Source organism: Ochotona princeps, chromosome 17 (assembly GCF_030435755.1).
Source record: "Ochotona princeps isolate mOchPri1 chromosome 17, mOchPri1.hap1, whole genome shotgun sequence".
Taxonomy (NCBI): domain Eukaryota; kingdom Metazoa; phylum Chordata; class Mammalia; order Lagomorpha; family Ochotonidae; genus Ochotona; species Ochotona princeps.
Window position 1 is genome coordinate 34,169,044 of NC_080848.1, and position 12,822 is coordinate 34,181,865.

Below are 12,822 nucleotides of genomic sequence, written 5' to 3' on the forward strand. Positions count from 1 at the left end.
GATTGTGGCTGGGCCAGGTCAAAACTAGGAGTCCAAAATTCTATAAAGGTCTCCCACATGAATGGCAGAGGCTTGAGGACTTAGAACGTCTTCTGTTTCCAAGTACATTGGCAAGGAGCTGGACTTGAAGTTCAGTGCATGGAGTTGAACTGGCCTTAATGTAGGACGCTGGCACTGTGAGTGGCAGCCTGCATGTCCGCACCACTACTCCAGCCCCATGGCAGAATAATTTTAAGGAAAGGTTAAGAACATTAGGCTTGAATTTCGTTGTCTGCTTGTCATTGTGATTTCCAACTCAGTACATTTTATTCCAAATAGAATTCTTTTAAAAATTATTTAGTTTGCTTATTTCAAAGAGTTGCTGCGAGAGAGAGAGAAAGAGATAGATCTTCCATCTGCTGGTTCACTCCTCAAATGGCTGTAACAGTCAGTGCTAGGCCAGGCCGAAGCTAGGAGCTGGGAATTTCTTCTGAGTCTCCCACGTGGGTCACAGGAGCCAAACACTGGGCCATCCTCCACTGCTTTCCCAGGAGCATTAGCAGGGAACTGGGTCCTAAATGGAGCAGCGGGACGTGATTGAGTGTTTGTGTGGCATGCCAGCCGCTGTAGATAGTGGATTTACTTGCTGTGTCACAACATTGGCCCCAGTCCAAGTAAAGTCTCGCACAGAAGGTTGAACAAGCTGTAACACTTCATCTGGTCTAGATGGAGTGAGCTAAAGGCATATAATCTTGCCAGTACTCTGGCATTTTGATCGACCGAAGCAGGAAGGTTAGTGCTTTTATCCATATCTACATGTGAGCAAGTTGGCCCAGCGACAGGGTTATGGCACAGGTTGTGTAGAAGTGTTAATTTTCATCCTTGTGTTTTCTCTGCTCAGTAGTGCTGCAGTTACGTTTTGTGTAATTCTTTTTAGAGACATTTTGATTATCCTCAAGAAATACTTACAGGAGAATTGGCACGGATCATCTACAAAAATTCTGTTAGCGTAATTAAAGGTAGGTGTCCTTTAGGCATTTACTTGAGGTATGAAAACGAAACCTTGTTTATAATGATAAGAGCTGTCACTAATTTAGAACCTCCCAGTAGGATGTGTATGAAAACAAATGTAGACAAAGTTTTCTGTTTCTTTCAGAAAAGGCCATTTCTACTAGTTCGTAACTGGACATTTCAGCAAGTTTTCCTTGAGTACTTAATTTATATTGTTACCCAGAATAATATATAATTTATTTCATTTCCTTTGAGAATAAATATCAAAAGTATTTACAAACACTTAAATATGCAGTTGCTGGGTCTGGCATGGTGGCCTAGTGGCTAAAAGTCGTTGGCTTGAATGCACCAGTTTCCCATATGAACACCGGTTCTAACCCTGGCTGTCTGACTTCCCTCCACCTCCCTGCATGTTGCCTGGGAAAGTAGTCGAGGATGGCCCAAAGCCTTGGGACTCTGCACCTGTGTGGGAGACCTGGAGGAAGTTCCTGGTTCCTGCCTTTTGAATCGGTGCAGCACCAGCTGTTGTGGTCACTTGGGGAGTGAATCATCAGACGGAAGATCTTCCTCTCTGCCTCTCCTGCTCTTTGTATATCTGACTTTGCAATAAAAATAAATAAATCCTTAAAATAAATAAATATATATATATATAATAATATAATCATATAATTGTTTTGTGTTCTAGGTGCAGAGTTCCACGTGTCGTTGCTTTCAATTGCACAGCTGTTTGACTTTGCCAAAGATCTACAGAAAGAGATTTATAACGAGTATGTATAACGCTGGAAAGGTGGCGGTATTTTTGATTTGTGAGAAGGTGCTTTTTTTTCTTTTTTAAGGTATTTAATAGAAAGGCAGATATGCAGAAAGAACAAGATACAGAGAGAAAGGTCCTTCATCCGCTGGTTCACTCCCCATGTGGCCAAATAACAGGCGCTATGCTGTTCCGAAGCCAGGAGCCAGGTGCATTCTCTGGGTCTCCCACGTGGGCTCAAGGTTCCAAGGCTTTGGGCCATCCTTCATTGCTTTCCCAAGATGGTAACGGGGAGCTGAATGGAAAGTGGAGCGGCTAGGATATGAACTGGTGCCCATATAGGATCCTGGTGGATAAAAGGCAAGGATTTAGAGCTGGATGGGAAGTGGAGCTGCTGGGATTAGAACTGGCGCCCATATGGGACCCTGCTGCATTTAGGGCGAGGCCTTTAGCTGGTAGGCCACGCCGGCGGGCCCCAGCTTCTCTCACTTGTGTAGGAGATAAAGTGCACCTAGGTCATTTTGAATATCTTGAGGGATTTGGTTATATTTTTTCCCCTCTGTCCTTGTTACAGCAAATTGAGTGAATAGGCTTATCTGGGGCTCATTGAGGGTTCTATTGTCGTGTGAACTGCTGACATGATTTTGAGAGCTGGCTTGAAAGTTCTTCTTATTATTTTTTTAATTTATTCATTAATACATTGTATTATGTGACACAGTTTCATAGGTATTGGGATTCTCCCCATCCCTCCCCAAACCCTGCCTCTCATGGTGGATTCCTCCACCTTGTTGCATAAGCACAGCTCAAGTTCAGTTGGGATTCCCTCATTGCAAGCATATACCAAACATAGAGTCCAGCATCCTATTGTCCAGTCAAGTTCAACGGCTTCTTAGGGAGGCCCTCTCTGGTCTGAAGGCAGAGCCAGCAGAGTATCATCCCGAAAGTTAACATTAATGAATGTTGCCTGAAACTTTCTGGGACTCATTAATGGTGTGACAACTTGGTTCTGTTGACCAGATTTAGTTGATTAATTTCTTTTTTTTTTTTTTTTAAGATTTATTCATTTTATTACAGACAGATATACAGAGAGGAGGAGAGACAGAGAGGAAGATCTTCCGTCCGATGATTCACTCCCCAAGTGAGCCGCAACGGGTCGATGCACGCCGATCCGATGCCGGGAACCTGGAACCTCTTCCGGGTCTCCCACGTGGGTGCAGTGTCCCAATGCATTGGGCCGTCCTCAACTGCTTTCCCAGGCCACAAGCAGGGAGCTGGATGGGAAGTGGAGCTGCCGGGACTAGAACCGGCGCCCATATGGGATCCCGGGGCTTCCAAGGCGAGGACTTTAGCCGCTAGGCCACGCCGCCGGGCCCAGTTGATTAATTTTTTAAAATTACTTGTTGGAGAGACAGAGTGAGCCGTCATCTGCTAGTTCACTCCTGAATTGCTTGCATCGACTGGGACTGGCTCAGGCAGGAACCAGAAGCTTGGAACTGAATTCCAGGTTTTTCACAGGGGAGGCAGGAAGCTAATCAGTGGCTGCCTCTTAAAGAGTTCGTCAGTACAAAGCTGAATTGGGGGCCCGGCAGCGTGGCCTAGAGGTTAAAGTCCTCGCCTTGAATGCACCGGGATCCCATATGGGCGCCAGTTCTAATCCCAGCAGCTCCACTTCCCATCCAGCTCCCTGCTTGTGGCCTGGGAAAGCAGTCAAGGACGGCCCAATGCATTGGGATCCTGCACACATGTGGGAGACCCGGAAGAAATTCCTGGCTCCTGGCTTCGGATCGGCACAGCACCAGCCATTGTGGCTCACTTGGGGAGTGAATCATCGGATCTTCCTCTCTGTCTCTCCTCCTCTCTGTATATCTGACTTTGCAATAAAAATAAATAAATCTTAAAAAAAAAAAAGAAGCTGAATTGGGAGTGGCGCCTGGACCTGAACCTGAAAATTGGCATATGGGATGCAGGCTTTTCAGTTTGCGTCTTAAACTGCTAGGCCAAACCTCCGTCTCCACTGACTATATTTATGTGGAACAGCATATTGGGAAATGCAGTTTTTATGAGGGTGTCCTGTGTGGGACTCTCTCCTGATATGATATTGCAATTTCTGTCTCTTCTCATAGATGCCAATAAACTATTTTTCAGCCTTCAGACACTGCATACAGATGACCCACTGACTTGGGATTATGTAGCGCGACGGGAATTAGAGATTGAGTCAAAGCCAGGAGAAGAACAGCCTACAGCGAAGTCGGCCAGAGCTGCAGAGATGGGCCAGAGGGAAGACAGGTGCAGTGCAGTCTACGAGGAGGCTGTGAAGACACTGCCTACAGGTGAGCTGTGACCGTGGTGTGTGGCAGAAGAATAGCCCATGAGCATGACCCGAAGCTTCCCTTGGCGTTTCCAAGATCTGTTAGGAATCTTCGTGTAGTGCAGCTGCTTTGTGTGTGCCTGCATTGTGTGCCTTGTTCTTCCTGTGATAGTAAATGGTGGCGCTTTGGGGACCTCCCTCAGTAATAACCGTATTTATTTGGGAAAAAACGGTTATGCAGAAGACTGTTTTTTATTATTTTTGAAAGATTTAATTGAAAGACTGACAGTAAGGGAAAGACAGAGATTGTCTGTCTACCTCTTTGCTCGCTGAGTGGCCAAGCTGCTTAGGATGGGCCAGGCTGGCATCAGAAGCCTTCAGCTCCCACCTTGGACTGCTGCATTGCATTGTGGGGCCCAGGTACTGGAATCATCATCTACTGCCTTCCAGGTACATTAGTGGGAACCAGAACAGGAGTGTCCAAGCTCTGACATGGTGGCAGTTTAAACTACTGTGCTGCAACACTGGCTTTTATTACTTGTTAACTGTCTTCTTTTTTTTTTAATGATGTTTACGTAGTTGATCAGAGTGGGAGAGGGTTAGGGCAAAGTGGATGAAACCATTGTTTCTACATTTTCTTTTTCTTCCTCCTGTGTCTGGGGGAAGGGAGGAGATAAGGGAGGAGGCCATACCCAGCCTCTTACCCACCTCAGTGCCTGGGGATGGGAAATGGCCATCTGTATCTCCTCTCTGTCTATCTGCCTTTCCAATAAAAAAATCTTAAAACAAAACAAAATAAAACTTGGCTTATCCTCCACTGTTTTCCCAAGCCATAAGCCGGGAGCTGGATCAGAAGCGGAGCAGCTGCGCCATAAACCAGCTCCCACATGGGAAGCCTGCGTGCAAGATGGAGGGTTATTCTTTTGAGCTACAGTGCTGGCCCCTGTTAAACTATCTTTTTGATAGAAATTTCATTTTGAGGGGCCAGTGAGAGCTGTGGTGTTTGTTAAGCCTTTGGCTGTGTGTGTCGTATGTGGGTACTGGTTCAAGTTCTGGCTGCTACAGTCCCATCCAGCTTCCTGCTAATATGTCTGGGAAAATGGAAAAAGATGACCCAGGTACTTGGGCCCCTGAACCCAAGTGGGAGACTTCGAGGAAGCTCCTGGCTCTTGGCTTTGGACCAGCCAGTTCTGGCCATGTCAGCCATTTGGAGAGTGAAGCAACTAATTAAAGATTTCTTTCTGGGGCCCGGCGGCGTGGTCTAGCGGCTAAAGTCCTCGCCTTGAAAGCCCCGGGATCCCATATGGGCGCCGGTTCTAATCCCGGCAGCTCCACTTCCCATCCAGCTCCCTGCTTGTGGCCTGGGAAAGCAGTTGAGGACGGCCCAATGCATTGGGACACTGCACCTGCGTGGGAGACCTGGAAGAGGTTCCAGGTTCCCGGCATCGGATCGGCGCGCACCGGCCCGTTGCGGCTCACTTGGGGAGTGAATCATCGGACGGAAGATCTTCCTCTCTGTCTCTCCTCCTCTCTGTATATCTGGCTGTAATAAAATGAATAAATCTTAAAAAAAAAAAAAAAAGATTTCTTTCTTTCTCTCTGCAAATCTGCCTTTCAAATAGAAGTAAATACATCTTAAAAAAAGAAATTTAATTTTTTAAAATTGCAAATAGTGGAAAATAAAACCCACAGGATATAAAGCCCGAATAAAGCTTTTGATTTTTATATTTATCTTTTGATAATTTTGCCCGTAATGTTTGAAGTGTTTCCATGTGATCAGAGTGAAATTTCTGTTTGACTTGTTAACTCCTTCGTAGAAGTTTTCTTTCTGAAGAGAATGCTGTGACCCGCAGGATGTGATGTAGATGCTGTACAATTGAGACGGACCTGAGATAAAGCTCACAAAAGCAGGCGATTGGAGAGAAGCCCCTTCTGTGAGGACCGGGTGGACCTAGATGGCTGGCTGCCTCATTCTTTCATTGTTCTGGTTGGACAGTCAAATGATAGGACATGATGTGGCACTTGCTTTTTTTTTTTTTTTCTAAAGATTTAATTATTTTTCATTACAAAGTCAGATATACAGAGAGGAGGAGAGACAGAGAGGAAGATCTTCTGTCTGATGATTCACTCCCCAAGTGAGCCGCAATGGCCGGTGCTATACCGATCCGAAGCGGGGAACCCGGAACCTCTTCCAGGTCTCCCACTTGGGTGCAGGATCCCAATGCATTGGGCCGTCCTCGACTGCTTTCCCAGGCCACAAGCAGGGAGCTGGATGGGAAGTGGAGCTGCCGGGATTAGAACCGGCGTCCATATGGGATCCTGGGTGCATTCAAGACGAGGACTTTAGCCGCTAGGCCACGCCACCGGGCCTGTGGCACATGCTTTGCTTTATCGCCAGCCATTTCTTGGTGATCAGTGAGCAGCAGCGTAGCCCAAGTACAGAAGTCAGCATGTGACTGTCTCGGTCACACACTTCTGCGGCCTTGGACTGTTGCCCAACTGTGGACCCTCACCTGTGCGCCTCCATCCACAGAGTTTGATCTCTGTCTGTGGCACCAACAGTCTGAATTCAAGATTCCAGACACAGTCTGCTCTGCTCTGCTTTATCAAATCATAATTCTAATTTTTTACGAACTGCCTGTGGCAGAAAAGCTGTACAGTGATTATTGTATTATTCTGATCACGGTGAACCCTCACTTTTCCAGAGGCCATGTGGAAGTGTTATATCAACTTTTGCTTGGAAAGATTTTCCAAGAAGACAAGCAGTGTGTTTCTCCGAGAGAAGGTAGGACTTAAGTTACATGGTTATAGTGACTTACTAGCAAGTGATTGTCTTCTGAAGCAGGGCAGAAGTACAGCTCTCTGGAGGTCTGGGGCAGTTTCTGCAAGTGTACTCTCCTATTTACTGCTTAGCCACTCTGTCCTTTGGTGCCTGTCATTTTGAAGGTCTCGGTTTGATTCCTGCTTGTAGGGTCTCCAGGCCTCTAGACAGAAGGAGCTGTCTGCTCATTAGATTGTATCTATGTCTGACTTGTGACAGCACCTGTGAAAGTAGCTCAGTCGCCTCCTGATTTCTCAGAAATACACAAAAATGCTTTTGTTTGTGTTGGAGGTCAGTGGCACTGAAGGGTTTTTCTGATTGCAGAGGCTGGAAAGAACCATGGCTGCATTCAGGACGGCACATGGACTCAAGCTGCTGTCAGAATCCCAGTACAAGCAGTGGGTAAGGATGTGGGGACATGGTCAGTGCTGGGGACAGGTGCTGTGTTTTAGCTGCTTTGTGTTAGTGCGCCTGTTGTGTTAAGTGTGTGTTCTTCCTGTGGTGAGGCCCATTCAGGAGATTGGTGTGTAGAGGGTGTTTACGTTTGACTGTCAGTACTCAGTGCATGTCTAATGTGACTTCTGTACTAGTAAAGGGAAGAATATTATTACTGTTACTCTAAGCTTTGTTTTATTTATTTGAGAAAGAGAGGGAGAAATAGAAGGGTTTGCCATCCAAATAGAAGGGTTCACTCTGCAAATGGCCACATGGCACACAGCAGCAAGGATTTCTTCCAGGTCTCCCACATGGGTGCAGAGGTCGGCTTCCTCTGCTTTCCGTGGCACGTTTTTGGGGAGCTAAATTGGAAGTGGAGCAGGAGCTAGTGCAGTGGGTTAGCAGGTAAAGCCTCTGCTGGTGTCGTTATCCCATATAGGTGCCTGCTTGAGTCCCGGCTGTACCCTTTCGAAACCAGCTCTCTACAAATGGCCTGGGAAAGCATTGGAGGATGGCCAAAGTGCTTTGGGACTCTGCATCCGTGTGGGAGACCTGGAGGAAGCTCCTGGCTCCTGGCCTTGGCTTGCTGCAGCCATGGCTGATGTGGCTATTTGGGGAGTGAGCCAGTAGATGGAAGATCTTGCTGTTTCTCTAAGAATGCTTTTCAAATAAATAAGATAAATCTTAAAAAAGAAATAAAAAATGAAGTAACAATAATGATTTTTTTTTTTTTTTTTTTTTTAGATTTATTTTATTTTTATTACAAAGTCAGATATACTGAGAGGAGGAGAGATAGAGAGGAAGTGGAGCTGCCGGGATTAGAACCAGCAGCCATATGGGATCAAGGCGAGGACCTTAGCCACTAGGCCACGCTGCCAAGCCCAACAATAATGATTTTTGCTCTTGTTAACTTCCAGTGTTGTTGAGGGAATACATGTGAATATATTGATTCATTTAAATGCCCTCATAGAGGAACGGAGGATAGGAACCTGTGTGTGTATTTATTTAAAGGTTTATTTATTTGAAAGGTGGAGGGACAAATAGAGGTGGAGACAGATCTTCCATCTGCTGGTGCATTCCGCAGATCCCTGGAGCAGCTAGGCTAGGCCAGAAGAAAGCCAGAGGCCAGGACTCCATCCAGGTCTCCCGGTTGGCAGACAGGGATTGAGGCACGTAGGCTGTCGGCTTCTGCTTTCACATGTCAGCAGTAGACTGGACTGGAATGGTGGAGTAGCTGGTTCTTAAACCAAAAGTATCCTGATGTGGGATGTAGGCATCCTGTAAAGCAGCTTAGCTTGTTTTGCTATAACATCCACCTTTTATTTGTTGAGTATGTTTTATTTTCTCCAGCCTCTTGACTCAAATAATTTTCACATAATTACAGTTATTGTCTTTTTATTTTGCATTCCATTTTGCATTGTCCTTGTTTTGCATTAATACTCCATCATTTTTATGCATGCCCACATCATACACATACTATACTGAAGTAGCTATTATATTATTATGTCAAGAGTATGAGATACCTTGGTCCTATTGTGGTCTAGCTGGGAAAATCACAGTCTTGGATAGTCTTGTCTGTTTTCCTCAGAGCTGGCGAGTTTGTTACTCCTGTAGGTTAAGATCAGTGCGTGTTGCCTGGAAGTCCGGCTCTCCTGACAGTGTCATGGTCTGCCATTCAGATGTGTACCCATTTCAAGCATCCTAAGCTCATCTGTGAAACTGCTTTTCCTCATCCTGTCACCTCAGCACCTATTTGCTCACTTGGCTTTCAGTTTGAGTCCGTCAGGATGCTGTTAAACCAGCTTCAGCACTGCGCTGAGTCTGTATCCATACTTTCTCCATGTTATTCTTCACAGACTGGTCTTTTAAAATTGTCAGATGGCACTGTTGTGTCCCACTGACCTTTGGATAAAGCTGCTCACATGCTGTAACTGGCCCCAGGTGGATTTCCCGTATCACCTTCCAGGTCTTCAGCATCCTCTCTGTAGCCATTCTGAACTTGAATTGCTTTCTGCATCCGAGATGTCTTTAATCTTCTGCTTCTGACCCCTGCTTGTTGAGAGAAATGTCTGCTTTCCTGGTGGGGAAGGGTATCTCTCCTTGCCTTGGCAGGTCCCGTTCCTCCTTGATCTTAGCTGAAATGCTTCCTTTATGGGAGTTCTTTCTCGTCACTAATTTTTTTTTTTAAAGATTTATTTATTTTATTACAAAGTCAGTTATACAGAGAGGAGGAGAGACAGAGAGGAAGATCTTCCGTCCGATGATTCACTCCTCAAGTGAGCGCAACGGCCGGTGCTGTGCCGATCCGAAGCCAGGAGCCAGGAACCTCCTCCAGGTCTCCCACGCGGGTGCAGGGTCCCAAGGCTTTGGGCCATCCTCAACTGCTTTCCCAGGCCACAAGCAGGGAGCTGGAGGGAAGTGGAGCTGCTGGGATAAGAACCAGCGCCCATATGGGATCCTGGTGCATTCAAGGCAAGGACTTTTAGCCGCTAAGCCATGCTGCTGGGCCTGTGTGGAATTTTTTTTAAAAAGATTTATTTATTTTTATTGGAAAGTCAGATTTACAGAGAGAAGAGACAGAATGATCTTCATTCGTTGGCTCATACCGGTCTCTCACATGGGTGGCAGGGGCTCCAGCACTTGGGCCATCCTTTGCTGCTTTCCCCAGACACTTACCAGGGAGCTGGATGGGAAATAGACTAGCCAGGGCTCAACCCAGCATTCTAATGGACATTGTGGCTTATTGTGTCGTGCCACAGTGCTGGTGCCCCTTGCCTGGTTTTAATAGGCCCTGTGCATGAGAACAGGGATTCTGGATTGTTCACTGAGGAAAAGGTTTAGTGGAAATGTTGAAATGATTCTCTTAGATTTGTAGATGGCTTATGTTTGTTCCCATTGATGTAATAGTTTAGAGTTTAGCAGTTAATTTTTGCTAATCCTTTGTCTTACCTAGATTGAGTTGTTGCTGCACCGTAAGTTGTTCAGGGAAGCATTGGAAGTAGCAGTAGCCGGGACGGAATTGTTGAAGGACTCTGTGACCATGTGGCAGATGAGGCTACAGGTGCTGATCAACTCAGAGAGCCCTGCTGTGGCCGAGCTTGTTGAAGAAGCCTTTCTGCATCTGAAACCCCAGGTCAGTGAGTGTGGTCTTTGTGGCTATTCTCTGTGGGTCACCAGGAAGCTCCTCCAGGTCTTCCACACGGGTGTGGGGCCCCATGGCCTTGGGCTATCCTCCCATGCTGTCCCAGACCATAAGCAGGGAGCTTGATTTTAAGTGGAATAGCCAGCTCTGTCTCCTGATCTCTGTCTGCTGGTTAATTCCGCACATGGCCAGATGACCACAACAGCCGGGACTGGGTGGGTGGAGCTGAAGCCAGAAGCCTGAAGTTCCATCTGGGTCTCTCCATGGGTGACAGGGTCCCAAGCACTTGAACCATTTTCAGCTGTTTCCCAGGTGTATTAGGAAGGAGCTGGATCAGAAGTGGAGCATTGAGGACTTGAATTGCTATTCATATGGGATGCCAACTTTGTGTTGGCCCAATTTACTGTGCCACGATACCAACCCCTGAAGTTTGCAAGGCTAAGCCTTAAAACTTGCAGGGAATATTTTAGTAGGAAAGACATTGTCCAGAACATGAAGTGGGAAGAAAAATCTCGTCTCCTGCTTCCCCTGTGTGTTATACCTGAGTAACAGATGTCTCAGCTGAGATTAGTTCTTCCTTCTGCTGTGGGTCATGGGGGAGACCCGAGCTGCTTCGCTGTGGTCTCTTGGTTGCTGAGTTAGAACAAAGCTGGTCGGTGATAATTCCAGGCAGGAGTGCCCGGCGGCAGGGAGCTGCCTTTAGTAGGAGGGTGCTGCGGTGGTGGCCAAGTCTCAGAGGGCAGCTATGCTCTGGCAGGCCATTCCTGCAGCACAGTGGACATTCTTTCATGGTGTGGGTAGACTGGGAGTGAGTCAGTATTTTACAGGTTGATTTATCTTAGAGGAACTTTTGAGAGAGGGCTTGGTTTTCAGACTTTAGCATTAAGCTTTTCTTTCTTTATGTTAAAATTTTTTCTTTTTGTGACCAGGCCTGTGTCCCGTTGTGGATATCTTGGGCAGAGTGGAGTGAAGGTGCCAAAAGCCAAGAGGACACTGAAGCTGTCTTTAAGGTACTGGCTTTGTCAGGTTCCCTGGCTAGTGGTGCAGGGAGTGCGTAAAGAGGTTCATTGGCTGTCTGACTTTCGGGTTGTATTAATGACATGTATTCCTGCAACCCGTTGAGTGGCCTGCGGTGGTTTGTCCTAATAGCTGTAGATTTCCTCACATACTTGATTTCTTTTTTGTTTTGAATTGTAGAAAGCTGTCTCAGCTGTCATGGGTCCTGACTCAGTATCTCTGAAGGAAAAGTACCTAGATTGGGCTTATCGAAGTGGCGGCTACAAGAAGGCCAGAGCTGTGTTTAAAAGGTAATCATAATACTTAGCTGGCAGGGGAGATGTCGTGATCAGGCAGGTGGTTTTCCCAGGTGAGGCTCACCCATTGCACTTGGGAGGGGCTGACCCCTGTGAATTCCCCAAATGTGGGAAACTCGACTGCATAATTTGTGGTAGTGGCGGACTGTGTTCGCACTCTCCCCTGAAAAAAAAAAAAAGGTAATCATAGGTGTTCATGGCTGCTGCCAGTGTATCCAACCCACATTCAGCTCCTAGTCCCCAGATTTTAGGGTCAAAAATTGTATTTTTTTTTTAAGATTTTTTTTTTTTAAAGATTTATTTATTTTCATTACAAAGTCGGATATACAGAGAGGGGAGACAGAGAGGAAGATCTTCCGTCCGATGATTCACTCCCCAAGTAAGCCGCAACGACTGGTGCTGCACCGATCCGAAGCCGGGAACCAGGAACCTCTTCCGGGTCTCCCACTTGGGTGCAGGGTTCCAAAGATTTGGGCCGTCCTCGACTGCTTTCCCAGGCCACGAGCAGGGAGCTGGATGGGAAGCGGGGTTGCTGAGATAAGAACTGGCACCCGAATGGTAGCCCGCATGTTCAAGGCGAGGTATTGCCACTAAGCTATTGCACTGGGTTCAGGGGTCACAGATTGTATCTGAGCAAAGAATCCCTGGGAGGTTTTTCAGAAAGTAGTGCTTTTCCTTTCTCTTTTCTTGAACAGCAACAGCAGTTCATAGCCATTGATAGGTGGGGCGGGACATTCACAACTCATTGTAATCCTATCATTAAGATGAAAACCATTGTTGATATGTCATTTTAATTAAAATATTTATTTGAAGGGTAGTGTGTGTCTGAAAGAGGGAGGTATCTTCCAACTACCGCTTGATTCCTGAGATGACTGTGGCTAGAGTTGGGCCAGATGGGAGCCGGTCGCCAGGAGCTTCATCCAGGTCTCACATGTGGGGCCAGGGACCAGAGCACTTGGGCCATCTGCTGCTGCTTTCCTGTGCACATTAGCATAAAGCTGGATTGAACGGGAGCAGCTGGATTTGAATTGGTACTCATATGGGATAACAACATTGCAGGCA

The 12,822-nt window shown here is 46.6% G+C and overlaps 1 protein-coding gene and 1 non-coding gene across 2 annotated transcripts in view; both read left to right on the plus strand.

Annotated features, from left to right (window-relative positions):
- The window catches only part of UTP6 (UTP6 small subunit processome component), a 35,726-nt gene that overhangs the window by 18,662 nt on the left and 4,242 nt on the right, over window positions 1-12,822 (plus strand). Inside the window, exons 9-16 of the mRNA XM_004593890.4 lie at window positions 917-998; window positions 1,676-1,757; window positions 3,887-4,071; window positions 6,755-6,834; window positions 7,195-7,272; window positions 10,259-10,438; window positions 11,377-11,457; window positions 11,645-11,754. Of these exons, the coding sequence (XP_004593947.2) occupies window positions 917-998; window positions 1,676-1,757; window positions 3,887-4,071; window positions 6,755-6,834; window positions 7,195-7,272; window positions 10,259-10,438; window positions 11,377-11,457; window positions 11,645-11,754 (878 nt within the window). The remainder of the gene's footprint in view (window positions 1-916; window positions 999-1,675; window positions 1,758-3,886; window positions 4,072-6,754; window positions 6,835-7,194; window positions 7,273-10,258; window positions 10,439-11,376; window positions 11,458-11,644; window positions 11,755-12,822) is intronic.
- LOC118759741 (U1 spliceosomal RNA) lies at window positions 11,764-11,926 on the plus strand. Its single transcript, XR_004996394.2, has one exon. It is a non-coding gene; the product is annotated as a U1 spliceosomal RNA (small nuclear RNA).